The sequence below is a fragment of the Anser brachyrhynchus genome (assembly GCF_964034855.1).
Source record: "Anser brachyrhynchus genome assembly, chromosome: 2".
Taxonomy (NCBI): domain Eukaryota; kingdom Metazoa; phylum Chordata; class Aves; order Anseriformes; family Anatidae; genus Anser; species Anser brachyrhynchus.
The window spans coordinates 109,953,075-109,967,016 of NC_137695.1; the positions used below are offsets into that span (position 1 = coordinate 109,953,075).

The 13,942-nt window shown below is 37.3% G+C and overlaps 1 protein-coding gene and 1 long non-coding RNA gene across 6 annotated transcripts in view; one reads left to right on the forward strand and one right to left on the reverse strand.

Moving 5' to 3' along the window:
- The window catches only part of MYOM1 (myomesin 1), an 80,609-nt gene that overhangs the window by 18,308 nt on the left and 48,359 nt on the right, over positions 1-13,942 (forward strand). For all 4 annotated transcript variants that reach the window (XR_013947249.1, XR_013947250.1, XM_080581971.1 and 1 more), the window contains exons 5-11: positions 1,642-1,799; positions 5,300-5,392; positions 6,314-6,402; positions 6,536-6,598; positions 8,136-8,300; positions 8,833-8,994; positions 12,410-12,551. Coding sequence is in view for 2 of the 4 variants with exons in the window: in XM_080581971.1 (XP_080438097.1) it covers positions 1,642-1,799; positions 5,300-5,392; positions 6,314-6,402; positions 6,536-6,598; positions 8,136-8,300; positions 8,833-8,994; positions 12,410-12,551 (872 nt within the window). In the remaining 2 variants the exon portion in view is untranslated. The remainder of the gene's footprint in view (positions 1-1,641; positions 1,800-5,299; positions 5,393-6,313; positions 6,403-6,535; positions 6,599-8,135; positions 8,301-8,832; positions 8,995-12,409; positions 12,552-13,942) is intronic.
- On the reverse strand, positions 8,210-10,463 carry LOC308190493. 2 transcript variants are annotated; one of them, XR_013947252.1, is made up of 3 exons: positions 9,567-10,463; positions 9,239-9,344; positions 8,210-8,343 (listed from the first exon to the last, which is right to left on the reverse strand). It is a non-coding gene; the product is annotated as an uncharacterized lncRNA (long non-coding RNA). The 2 variants fall into 2 exon arrangements; XR_013947253.1 differs by having other exon boundaries at positions 9,543-10,463.

The following is a 13,942-nucleotide window of genomic DNA, read 5'->3' on the forward strand; positions in this document are numbered from 1 at the left end:
CTGTAAACAGCATATGTCTTCTTTGTTTGGTGTTTGTCAAGTGCCTCGCACATCAGAGCCCTGATTTACACCATGGGCAATCTCAATAATGTCAGTAAAGACCAAAGTATTTGCAATTAATATATTTTCAGTGACTTAAAGTCTTCTTATCTTGGTGTCAGGTGGATAATAAAAGAGGCATCAGGAACTCTGCTGTAACACTGGGAGACAGGGAGGGAGAATGGAGGAGGGGAATTCTCTTTTTTTTGTGCCCACACCTATTTGAATGGCGCAGCATCCTTAACCTGAACCACAAGGCAGTCTCTAGGCAGCACTTGCTGATAAGAAAGTGATGGGGTAAATCTGGCATTTTATGGCCTGGGAACAAGCTTGTCCAAAGGGTTTACCCCCAGGTTTTAATCACAATGTGTAAATGATGGAGGCAACTGTCAAAGCATCTGGAACTATTTTATATAGCTTTGATATTGTTGTGCAAATTGTTAAAAAACAATATTCAGAGGGTACGTACAAATACATTATGACCAGACTGGGAGAATATATCAGAAGAAAATCTGTTTTGTTTAGCTGATTCATTGTTCTGAGCAGAAGAATTGGCCGTATGCTTCTAAAATATCCTCATGAGATGAGGTTGGAAAGGTGTAAACATTTTGAAGGACAAGGTTAAAAATGCAAAATCATCTTGAAAAATTGAGAAATAGTGAAGGTGAAATTTGATAATAAATGGAAATTACTACACATAGAAGTGTAAAGTGGGGAATGCCTGGCTAGGTAGAAGTACTGAAGGATCTGGGAGTTATAATAGATATAGTAAAATGTCAGTCAAAATCAAGATTCTGTTGTATAAAAACAAATGTCCTTCTAGAATGTATTAATAAAAGTATTTTTATTAAAACATAGGAGATAGTAATTTAATTGTGTTGGAAACTGTTGGACCCCTGATAATGAATAGTTAGCATTTAATGAATGTCGAGGACAAGTAGAACATATTCAGAAGTGAGAAACAACAAATGTAGGTAATATTGGTATTGCACATTTTATTAAAGATTGAGAGGATTATAAAAGCTGTCTTCTTTTAATAGCCTTAATGCAGGGAGCTGTAATTCTCCATATACATGAAAGTTAGGGCAAAAAGTTTAATTTGCAGAAAGCAAGATTTATCGTATATTAATAACCTTTTTTTCAGCTCTGTGAATAGTCAAGCAGTTGAAACAGTTACCCTGGGAGGATGAAAGATTCCCCTCAGCAGGAAGGGTTTGAGAGCACATCTGTCAGAGATGCTGTAGGCATACATGATTTTGCATTAGAGGAGTACAGAAGACATCTAAGTTTCAGGCCCATTTCACCATTCACCATGTACACCAAAACCCAAACTTAAATGTAGAAAATTATTTTACCTGGGATCATTTTAAGAGGAGAAAATTGGGAAAATCAAATCTAGCTATTTTGGAAAGAGATCTTTTGAAGATAAAAACATTGTTTTCCATGTCCAAGTGAGATAAATACAATAAGTGTGCCTATCTGGATTTTAGAATTAAATTTCCATACTTTTTTACTGCTTTTAAAAAATACAAAAATGCTTTTGAGAATCAATAGTTTGCACTTATAACTGCAGAATTTTATCATGAGTTGTTTCTTTTCCAGCTAGAAGATACTCAGGCATTCCACAAAAAGCTGAATCAAGATAAACTTTTACATCCTCCTGAGTTTATTATTAAGCCTCGTTCTCACACTGTCTGGGAAAAGCAAAATGTCAAATTTCACTGTACGGTGGCTGGCTGGCCAGAACCCCGTGTTACATGGTAAGTTTGTATCACTGAAAGTCACCAATTAAACAATGTCTAAACTCACTTCAGTGAATATGGATTTTTTTTTCAGTAAAAATACAAGATCAGTAAAAATATAGGTACAGAGGACACCCTTTTTATAGCAAACACGTTTCCAGTCACTGCACAAAAACAAAGCAAAATACTAAAAGGCAAAATAGTTTGTGTAACAATAGTACAAATACATAGATCTTCAGTACTATCCTTAAGAGAATGTTTTCCAAGTACTTCTGTGTAGTCTACAAATGCCATTAACCAAAAGCATTAACAAGAACTACCTGCTTGGCTGCTGAGCAGTTATACTACTGAATCTCCATAAAACTGAAATCTCAAGATGCAGGACGTTCATAGAGGACACATCATAATTATTTGAAATAAAAGGCTGCAGATAGATCTAGGATCATCCAAACCTTCTGAAATTTTTGGAGTTTGCTGGAGGCTTTTGATACACGTGGTCTTTGGACCAAGTCATTATTGTAAGAACACCAAAATATACTCTTAGTCATAGCTGAAGGTCTGATTTGACTTGAATTAAAGTTTAACCTGACTGGAATTTAATTTAGCTTAATTAACAGTGACTTGTGAAGCTTTACAGTCTCACTATCTGTTATGCTGATCTTTCTTAACTCTTTCATGCTACACAAACACAGTCAAGTTGTTAAGATAATAGGTAATACGTTTTTCAAACAAAATGAGTTTTGATACTCACTTTTTAATTTAAAAGATTCTTATAGAATGTGTATATAGAATGTATGAATGTGTATACAAAATGAAAAAAAAAAAAGCCTATGTTCAGCATTAAGCATTAATTAGCAATAAGTTCTATGGACATTCTACTGGTGGATCCAATATAAAGCATCTATTATACCATGATGTAATACTCATATTTTGTATTTTACTTCTACTCCCCGAAACCTGATGTACTTAAACCAAGACTTCAGTTATTTGATTTTGCTTTCACTGTGAACCAGCCTTTCATCTACTTGCTAAATGTGGATGGTGGAAGTTAATGCATTATTTTACAGTACATTTGAATTCCAAAGGGATTTCTATTTGCCATGGGCTACTAATGGAAAAGATGAGTTCACAGCCATTTCAGCAGGTGTCTTTGCTCAGAATTAGGGAATAGTTCTGACCTGGATCTGTCAGCTTTCATTCAGCATTTCTAACTAAATGTCAGTTGTGTACTCCAGTCATTCTTTGTATAAGCAATGAAGACCTGTTCATGCTGCGCATGATAAATTATAAAGCTTTGTGGACTTTCTGTAGAGAAAATCTTGCTGTGTGATGCAGCTGTCCTGACTCCCTTGGTAAAAGCATGTGGAAAACCCAGGACATTTGAAACCAGTAGCAGAAAGCATAAACTATCAGTGCATATTGACAGTGGAAGGTTGCAGTCCAACATTAACTAATGACTTGGCTCTTCTGGAATTTGCGTTTCCAGAAATAACAAGTGGTCTTTCTAACATGAGCCCTATTCTTGCCATAGATTAATATAAGTAAGTGAAAACTGAATCAATTATTGTTTAATAACCTGATAATGAAGACAGAAGAAGTCTCAGTGCTGGCTTGACTCGCTTAAAACTTGTTTCTGCACAGCACTGCATGCCATGAAATGCCTTTGCTACCAACAGGATCCAAGGGATGCCCAGCCTTTTGGAGGAAAATTAGAGATCAAAGAGTCAAGTCCTGTTCCACAGAATTTCATATGCCCTGGAAAACACTGGGATCAAGTAGCATTATTCTATTTTCTAAACTATTTGACACAGTATATGGAATATAAAGATGCCCAGATGTTGCCAGCCAGGGGGATGCCATTGTGCAGATGAGGTGGTGAATGGATTTACTCTTAGTGGACCCATGCTGTAGGTCAGGATAATGTAGTAGGAGATCTGTAATGAGTTCAAGAAGATCTGCAAATGTCTGAAGCCCAGAATAGAGAGTACTGTCCTGCATCAAGTCCTTTTCCATAGACATTTTACTGAGAGGAAGATTGGGATGAGAAGCATTAAGGTTTATGATCCTTGCTCACTTTGGCACTTGGACAAATCCCAGTGTATCACTCTGTCCAAATATTTGTAGTCAGGGAAATATGTGTTATTGTATAACACTAAAAGTGCTGAAAGGCAGTATTCAGATTTATTGCAGATATAGCTCAGTCCTGATATATAGCAAACTCCTAATATTCATGGTAAAAATAAAATTGGATATTACTGACTCTTTTGGTGAAGTGGGGCACGCCACTGGCAATAGACCAATTCCCTTTCCAGATTGATAACTGGGAGGGAAACTGATTTTTAAATTCAGAAATGAAGAAGCAAAACCCTTTGGCTGGCTATCTGTTATGATTTCTGTAGAGAAGGGTTTGTTTGGGTTACATCAAAGTGTGAGATGAAGACATTTTTATCTATCACCATTTACATTCCCACTTCCCTCATATACACCGCACAGGGAAAGCTATACTAAAGCATTACACTATCTTAGGGAACATTTCTTCTTTATAGACCTCAAATCAAACCTAGAAGTACTGAATACAATTCAGTATTTGATTTTATTAAACTCCTATTGCCAGCTTGTTCCATACTGCTCACTCAAGACAGGATTCACTTGAACATCTATGCGGTTACACCATGTATTCTCCAGAATGAGTGACCGTTTAAGCAATGATTGGTGAGAAAGAACCTACCACTAAATTGTCCCTCTGCGAGTCTCATGTAAACATTCATTTAAATTCTGCAGTCAGCAATTCCAGCTCACTACTGATCAGTACTGGTTCATTCCTTCAAACTACTTACTGGGAATTATGAACAGTAAAATTTCCTACCTGACTCCCACTGTTGAGGATAATGCTCACAGTATAAGAATCAAGAAAATACTCATAGTATGCACTTGTAAAAACTTTTGGTACCACAGCTTTTGCCAGATACCTCACTGCAATGCACTTTCTGATCAAGACAATTTTTTACCAGTCTAACTATCTGCTTCGTGGTTTCCACCAACTCAATTATGCAAGTAAAAACAAAAATAAAGATTATTTCCTACATGGCATTTCTGTGAATATGCAGGTTTCAAAATTACATCAAAAATGCAAACCAAAACGATATCTAGTCATTAAGAATGCTACAAATTTTTTATTGTTTGCCATTCAGAAAAAACTGAAATGTTGCTCATATGAATCATCCATTCCTTAACAAGTAGCAACTTGAAGTTCATGATAATATAAGCTTATTTTCATCACGTTCAAGACTATTTTTTCTTTAACTAGAAAATAAAATTCACCTCGGGCAGGAAAGAGGAGGAAAGAGAGAAGTTAAACCTCCAAAGATACATAATGCCTTCCCAAGATAAACTATATTTTATCTAGGAGAAACATGCAGAAATTGATTTTATGTTTCAAACACCAAGCATTTGACCTTTTAAAATATATAATTCTATACTTTCCATTTGTGATGCATTGTTTCTTTGCTCTTCCATAGGTACAAAAACAACGTGCCCATCGATGTACAAACTCACCCTGGCAAGTATACCATTGAAAACCGATACGGGCTGCACTCACTGGAGATTAGCACGTAAGGGAATATTAGATAATTTAACAAATAACTTATGCTGAAATGTTGCTGTAGACTGAGACCTGCAAAGCATGAACATATCTCTTGGGGATATAAGGATAAGAGATATCAAGTTTGTACAGCTGAGATGTATGCTATCTACTAAACGTTGAAGCAGCTCTGGTTTTCCTCAGCAGAGTACATGCCATTTACTTAAGTGAGTTATTTGTCTTTATTATTATTTTATTTATGGTTGATTCAGAAACATATAGAACACTTGTGACTATTTTTCCATTTGTCTCCTTCATGAGTACAGTTAAATATGAGAAATATCTAGTTCAGGGTAGCAACATTTGAGTTAACTATTTTTTCAATATAGCAAGGTCCTGATTCTTACTGAAATGAGGAAGAGAACAGAGGAGTCCTCACTTATACACACACACAAAAAAAGATCTTTAACATCTTCATCCTCCAACTGGGAAATTTTTGCAGTCAAATTTTGTCAAAAACCACTGAAATCCTGAGATGTAATCAGCTAATTCGACCTTCAGCAATAATCTAGATTTGACAATCTAGGTACTATTAGGTGCCTCTTGAAAATATTTTGTATCTACCATTTTGAGTTTCCGCATTAGGCATCTCTCCATAGGAGGAAGTAAATTAGAAATAAATATTATCAGACATTTTTTTCTACCTCTGCTATTGTCAATTTCAAATCTGTATGCAATTTTTGAAAAGAGACATTTTTTTCAAACATGAATTTTTAATACTGAGAAAAGCTTAATGGCTACAGCCAGTCCAGTGTCTTGTGTGTCTATCTCCCACGCTTTTACTTGTTTATAGATTTTACCCAGATTTCTGAGGGTTGTTTTGATATAAAACGTAGGATTGGGTATGCCAAGGAGTAATGGGTGCCCTACCTAATAATTTCTCTAATTTTAGGTGTGATTTTGATGACACTGCTCAGTACCGGGCATCTGCTATGAATGTTAAAGGAGAAATTTCAGCTTATGCTTCCCTTGTGGTAAAGAGTAGGTTTGCAAAATATTTCCTTGTTTTTTCATTTGTAAAATGCACGTTACCAGTTTCATTTCTGTGACTCAGAGGCCTTTTACCTCTTGGTGATAGTGACTGGGCTTGCTCTTTTTCTGTGTGTGCGTCTAGGGTACAAAGGAGACCTTGATGCAAGTCTTTTGCATGCTGGGACTGTTTCCATGCCTCTGAGCCGTAAGTTGCAATATATGTTTGTTTGACACATCCATTTACAGTTGTGACATGATGACAAATGACTAAGCAGAATATTTTGTAACACTATAAAAAAAAAAAAAGAAAAGGAAAAAGCTGGTCATCTTTCAAAGGTACTGAACTCTCCAATTTCAGATAGTGTTTAGCCTAACCTGCAGGAGACAATGTCATCGCCCTCTAGGTGTATGGTTACTTGCTTATACAAGAAGCATCATTTTACTATTGCTGTTGAACATGAAATAAAATCATCAAAGAGACACTTCTTATCTTGCAATATGTAAAACATATCCTGGAAAAAAGCTAGAGGGTGCATGTGCTTCAGTAGACTGGCTGACTTAATAGTTCTTGTCTGCTGCTATGTGATTTCATGTGGTGCAAGAAGGCATAGAAAAAATCAAATTGTCAGAAGCAAATCTGAATACGTTGGCTGTATCAAGATAAAAATCATAGTTTGTTTTACCTGAGAACCTCACATTTTGAAGTCATTTACAACGGCGCATGGATACTTCCTTGATCAGAAATGTTAAGAAAATCCACTAGCATATAATGAGTGCTGAGTACCCTAGGCACCCTGTGCATGGAAGGCTTGACAGATGAGACACACAGACATTTCTTTTATTTTAGCATCACAGATAGGTTGAGGGATATGCTGCAAAGGCATATGACGTCATTTATGTACTGAAGCTCTGAAATTACAGAAATAAGATTACACACTATTACAAAATGAAAGGCCATAAGTTTTCCATGTCATTTTGGATCTATCATTTGGTGATGGAAAAAGAAGATGACAATCTGTATATATGCACTGAACACAGGAAGACTGTGAGCTACCAGCATAAGGCAGTTGTGGAAAAGGAAAATGTGACCCTAGCTTTTATCAGCTGAGCTCTTTTCGAAAGAATGATGGAAAGACCTGTGCCATGTATGTGCAGTACAGGTATAAAGCACATACAATATTCTGTAAATACTGCATCATTCAGGTAATACAATATCAGGTAAAGTAAATTCAGGAGCAGGTACAGGCTGCACGAATGCCTGAGGGAGTGGAGAGCTCCCCTCAGAAAGACTTAGGCTTTAAAAACGAATGCTGAGTGGGCACAACTGCCCTGAGATGGAGCAAAGAGTTAAACAGGGAAAGAAAAGAGAAATATAAGGTAAAGATCAGCTTGACCTGAACAAATCAGTAGTCATAAATAGAAGAATGCTTAAGTTATATACATGATAATAAAATGACAACACACTTGATCTGAAACTTCGGAAGTTCTGGAATGAAATTCTGAGGGAGCCTTTCCCTGATAAAATAAACTACAGTTATATGTATAGAGAAATAATTGATTCCTGGTGATAGTAAGTGCTTGCATTATGTGACTCTGCAATTACTTCTGAATACGTTTTTTCTATTTATACTTCTAAGTTTACCAGAGCTTGTATTCATAATCATTGAATACTTTTGCTAACTACTTTTATCTCAAAATGAAAGAAAAGGTAAACAGCCAGTTTTTTTTTTCCCCTTATACAGTTGGCGTTACCCCGCATGGCTATGCTTCCAGGTTTGAAATCAGCTTTGTCGACAAGTTTGATGTAGCCTTTGGGAGGGAAGGCGAGACGATGAGTCTGGGCTGCACGGTTGTCATCAGTCCTGATATCAAGCGCTTCAAACCAGACATCGAATGGTACAGAAATGGTGAGATACATTTGTTGATGTAGATCTTTACTTCTTTCAGCATCTGCAAATGACATGATATGGTCAACATTTTCTCGGCTTTCTAAGCAGTAATATTTCCTCTTTTTAATTCAAAGATTTTCAAAATTTAGCATTGTGAACTGAAACCACAGTTAGAAAGCAGAGGAAGGGCTGTGAAAATGTCTTTTATCTTTCTTAAACAAATTTAAATACTAAAAGTTCTAACATCTCTGTGGTCCATCTACATAGCCCACATAGCTTTTCCTACATATTACTTTTTAAAAGTAATTACACAAAGCTGTAGTGCAACAGTTGACAAAAAGCTGTTCTTTTCTGAATGTAAACCTTGAAGACAAAACTGACATGAGAGAAGAATTAGCTGTAATTTATTATTGTCTTTGAAGATAGAAAATTGTACACTGGGAATAGTCTCTTGTATATTTCCAATCTATTTCAAACTATTCACTGCATTCTCAATGCATTCCTTTAATGTTTTTACCCAGTTCTTGTCATGAAATTCTCTAATTTCTAGGTGTTCTTATTACACCATCCAAATGGGTCCAGATGCACTGGACTGGGGAGAGAGCTTCATTAACACTGACTCATGCAAACAAGGAAGATGAAGGTCTTTACACTCTACGTGTGGTGATGGGAGAATACTACGAAGAGTACAGTGGTTATGTCTTCGTTCGAGGTAGGATATTGTTTTTTGAACCAAACTCATTGCAGTAATGAGGAAAATCTGCTGGCAAAATAAGTCTGTTTTAGGTGCTTTTGTCCAATAAAAAGATATATTTTTTATATATAATATAGTAATTTTTATATGAAATTAATTAAATCAAATTATGTTAATACTGTATATTAATATATTCTAACATTGTAGCTTCCAATTTTTATCTTTGGAAAAATTGAATCCTTTGGAAGAGCTGAATGCATACCTCAAACTTTGGTGTCATATGATAGAAAACTTCTAAACCACACTGGCATTCCAAGGAAGAAATTTAGGTTATTGATGTAAATTCCCAACTCTTTCTCAGTTTCAGCCTGTGAACAGTACCAAACATAAAACATAAAGAGGAAAACTCTATAAAGCAACTTAAAAATGTATTTTTGTAACTAACTCATGCTAGCTAAACCACATCATTTAGATCAAGATTTTTTTCTGCACCATTTGAGGGGTTCTCTCTAATGCACAATACAAAAAGAAAAAATATGATAGAAGGGAAACACAGAGATCTGCACCTGGGGAAGAATAACCTCATGCACCAGTACGTGCTGGGGGCTGACTGGCTGGAAAGCAGCTTTGCAAAAAAGGCCATGAAGATCTAGGGGAACACAGAGTGAAGAGGAGCCAGCAACGTGTCCTTGTGGCAAAAGTTAGGGACATCCTGGTCTGTGTTAGGAAGAGGGTCACCAGCAGGTGGAGGGAGGTGAGCCTTCCTTTCTACTCAGCACAGGTGAGACACATCTGGAGTGCTGGCTCCAGTTCTGGGCTCCCCAGTGATTCTGTAATGTAAAGCAGCAAAGCTGACACCATAATTTAAACAAAGAATTAAAATGTTGTTTCTCTGCGTGTTATTTGCTTGTACCATTAAAAACTTCCTTGAATTTCTATTAGAGCAAATATTTCTTTAAGAAGAGCCATGACTATCAGGTTACTTGCTGAGTCTATATCTGTCCCAGCTGCTAAAAGCAGCTGAAGCATGTAATGCTAATTCAAAAGGCTCTGGAAATTTTTGGCTCTGAGAACATGCTTGGAGCGTCACTGCTTTCCCAACTGTAGCAAAGCTGTGTGAGATAACAGTCTGCTCAAAAAATATAACTGAAGTAGATGTTTTCATCACCTGAAGAAAGGGTCTACTGAAAAGTGTGTCTGTGACCAAGCAGCAAGGAGAATCAGGACTTGTTTTTCTTGAGTTTTTTTAATTGGGCTGCCATATAAATAAATGATCTTGTTCCTGTTACATCTTCTAGCACTTCTAGCAAGGCAGCTGTTACCTGACAGTGAACCAGCTATCCCTTTCACAAGAGTATCTTACTAGCCGACTGGTGAGCTTGTCAAATTCAAATTAGATTAATTATATTCTACTTAAATGCTTCCCATGGTCCCCTTTGGCTAGCGTGTTCCTCCCTGCTCCTCCTAATTTGTGGCCAGTTTACCCCAAACTCAGCTGTTTAAGCACAAGTAGCTGTCCTGTGTCACATGTAGAAATCCCTTTGTATTGCTGGAAGTGAGCGGGGTGCTCATCGGGCTCATAACATCAGCTCTGTAGACAGGCTTAGAGAGAAGGGGTTACTCTTCTGCCATGGCTACAGGTCAGCATTTGTCAGCGAGCTGTCAAGGATGAAATCCTAGCCCCACTGAGGCTGATGAGCAATGCTGATTGTCCCGGCTATTTCCCAGTCTGTCTTGGAAAGAAACTGTGGTGTCTCATGTTCTGTCAAGCAGGAGATACGGGCAGTGAAACCTCTCATAGGCAGGTCATTGAAGATATCTTGTCTTTACCCTTAGTGTTGTTATTATTTTGCTGTGTTAAATGGATTGCTTACCCTGTACATTATAGTTTCAAAAACTGTATCTAGTTAGCTGTAGTTAGAGCCTGCACTCGGTAACTTTGGCACAGCTTCAAAGCTTCCATGTGATGCTACCACGTCTAAGAGGAAAGATACAGTGTAAAGTGAATTTTTTTTTTTTCTGAAGAATACCATTTAATTTAATGAAGCATATTAAATACTCTTGTAAGGCATTTTTTTTTCTGAAAGACAAAAGCATAAAAATGGGAAATGATGTACATTGTAGTACAAAATCTTGTAATGCCCTGAAGCACCAAATATTTTAAAAAGTCTGGGTTTCAGATGGAATGCAAGAATAATATTTGTTAGCAAAACATTGTTTTTTTTTCAGGTATGTACAACTTTCTTGTCTTAAGTCAGGTCTTCTTTAGTAGTAGCTCACAACAGGGCCTGAAAAATGCTATATGTAATTGTACAAGCTGATGCTGTTCTGCAGAGAAACAATCTCTCTTCTCTGAAAGTCTTCTATATAATCTTCTTGCAAGGGTTATTTTTCCTTACAAGAAAATCGCTCCATCTCACAATTTGAACTCTGACTTTGTAAACAGTGTAATTCTCCAGTGCCCAGCACCGTGCATTGCTTTTTAAAGCTTTAGATAAAATTTGCCCAGAATCTGATGTTATTCAAGGCCCTTTGACACCAATAATTTCATATTTGTGATAAACGCTTGAAAGGAACAATATGCTCATCCTTATAAAGGTTATATTCCAAAACGTGTGATATAATTAAACTTCAGAATGTTTTGATACCTTTTCAGCTCATATCTAACCAAAACCAAACAACGAAGGACTATTTGTGAAGATAAGATATTTAATTCATTTTAAAAACAGAACAGTGTTCAGACTGGTATTTTCTTCAGCAGAGGTCTTTGTTCTGTGGCTGCATGTCCAGCACAGTAGTTTAACAAAGTTGATCATTTCAGAGGATGACCTTGTAAGAAAACAAAACAAAATAGAAACAAAGAAAAAAAAAAAACAACAAAGGATTTGAATAGAAGAGGTTTTGCCACACAGCTCTTACTGTGGGGTCAGACGAGATCTGGTAGAGGAGTTGGAGCTGTAGAAATATTTCCCCAGTCAGAGGTAGAGGTACGTGGCAGAAATCACAAAAGTGAAATGTGTTTCTTTTTAGACTGCAGTGTTGTGTATCCAGCAACTGAATCCTTTTGATTGAGCTATTGCCTGGCTGCAAGGCAAAATGTCAGCCTTATCTAAGTAAAATAAGAGGTAAATAGAGAGTCTGCCAAGCTTTCACTTCAGCTGTGTCTCTGGCAGCTACTTCATCAGAATTCATGATACTAATATTTATTTAAAATGCCTAGATCTGTTATATTTACATTATGCTGTAACATGCTAAGTATTTGTAAATGTTGCGAAAACCAAAACCTGGAAAGACACCACCAATATAAAAGCAAATGATTTTTGAAGCCAGTAGTATAACTTTTTGGCTGAGAAGGAACACAGTTTGGTCCTCAAAGATTAGATGTGAAAGAATGGTGGTTCACATTAGGAAATGTGTGTCTCCATCCTTGCAGATGCTGATGCTGAAATCCCAGGAGCCCCCGGCGCACCGCTGGATGTGCAGTGCTTAGATGCCAACAAAGATTATGTCATTGTTTCCTGGAAGCAGCCGGCTGTTGATGGAGGAAACCCCATCCTTGGATACTTCATTGACAGGTCAGCAAGCACATCAGTGTGGAAAACCGCTGTGCATTCTAACTCAAAAACCTAAAAGCACGTTTAAATGACTGAGATAAAGTGGTCATTGTTATTTTCATTCTTCATGCTGGCCAGAAAAAAAAATGACTTTTTGTCTTAGATTGGCCGGGCCTGATCTAACTTTCATGGAAATAATTATGCCCTGGTTTGTTTAAATACACAGAAATGATTCTGCAAGACACTGCTGAGCCCTCACTGATTCTTGTGAGGCTCGAAAGGCCTTGGGATTTTATAACGTTTGTACCTCACAGGGTCAGCTCCTTCAAGATCAGAGCTCTCCCTCCTGTTTCCAAATAGTTTCCATGTTCCAGAAAGCAAAATATTATTTCAAAGGGAGTTGGATTTCTTTATGTGTTGTTGTTTTTCAAGCTCTCTTCTTCACAAGCAAATTGCATTTACATGTTTTTCAATTCAACAATAAGAATTGAAAATAATTTCTAAAAATATGAAAACTGAATACGTCACACAGTGACAGGATTCCAGAAGCTTGGGGTTTAAGAAATTCAGTCACTATTTTGAGACTTACAGTGAAGTTTTCAGAGCTGGTAATATTTGTTTGAATTTCAGTAATAGAATACATCATTAGTGACATGGAGTTCCTGTTCAATTCAAAGCTATGTTACTGTTCTCCAGCGCATCACCATAAATCAACTGCCATGCTTTGGTATAAACTGCCTAGCAGCAAATGCCCATTTTCTGTCATGTTAACACATGGATACAAGCGTGGCCTGTGATGCATATTCCCCCATATGGCCAAGTTTACTTTCCATCTCGCAGTGTTGCCTTGTCATGCCCTTCAGCCCCGCAGACACAGCAGCGTGTCCTTTTGTGGGCCCTGTGGGGCAAGGCAGTCTCTTTATTTTTGCAATACCAAACACAGCTTCCTTTGGGTTGTTTGAGCTGCAGCACACATCCAGGTCCACCTAATGAAATCGGTATCTTTCTAGAATAAGATTCCAGAAGATGTGGTTGGATACTAATCTCAGGGCTGTTAGAAATGTTCCCCACTGCCCTTTGGCAAATTGCAAAATCTGCCTGTGGATCAGTTACAGAGAAAACGGTGTTGAAAGCACTCAGCTTCCTCACAGAGTCTTGCAGAGGAGAAATCCATTAAGGAGCATATATTTGCATGTCTTTAGTAGTATTTGATTGCAGGGATGGTATTTAGATACCCAGATACTCAGCCAGGCTAACCCTTGCAGCATGAGCAAGCCACCTAAAGCAGCAGGAACAGTCTGTGCTAAAGCTAAAACTAGGGCATCCTTCACGCTGAGCAGAAACCTGGACCACAAAACCACCCTGAGCAAGACGGTAACACTTGCCAGAAAACAGAAGTTTGCAGGTATTGA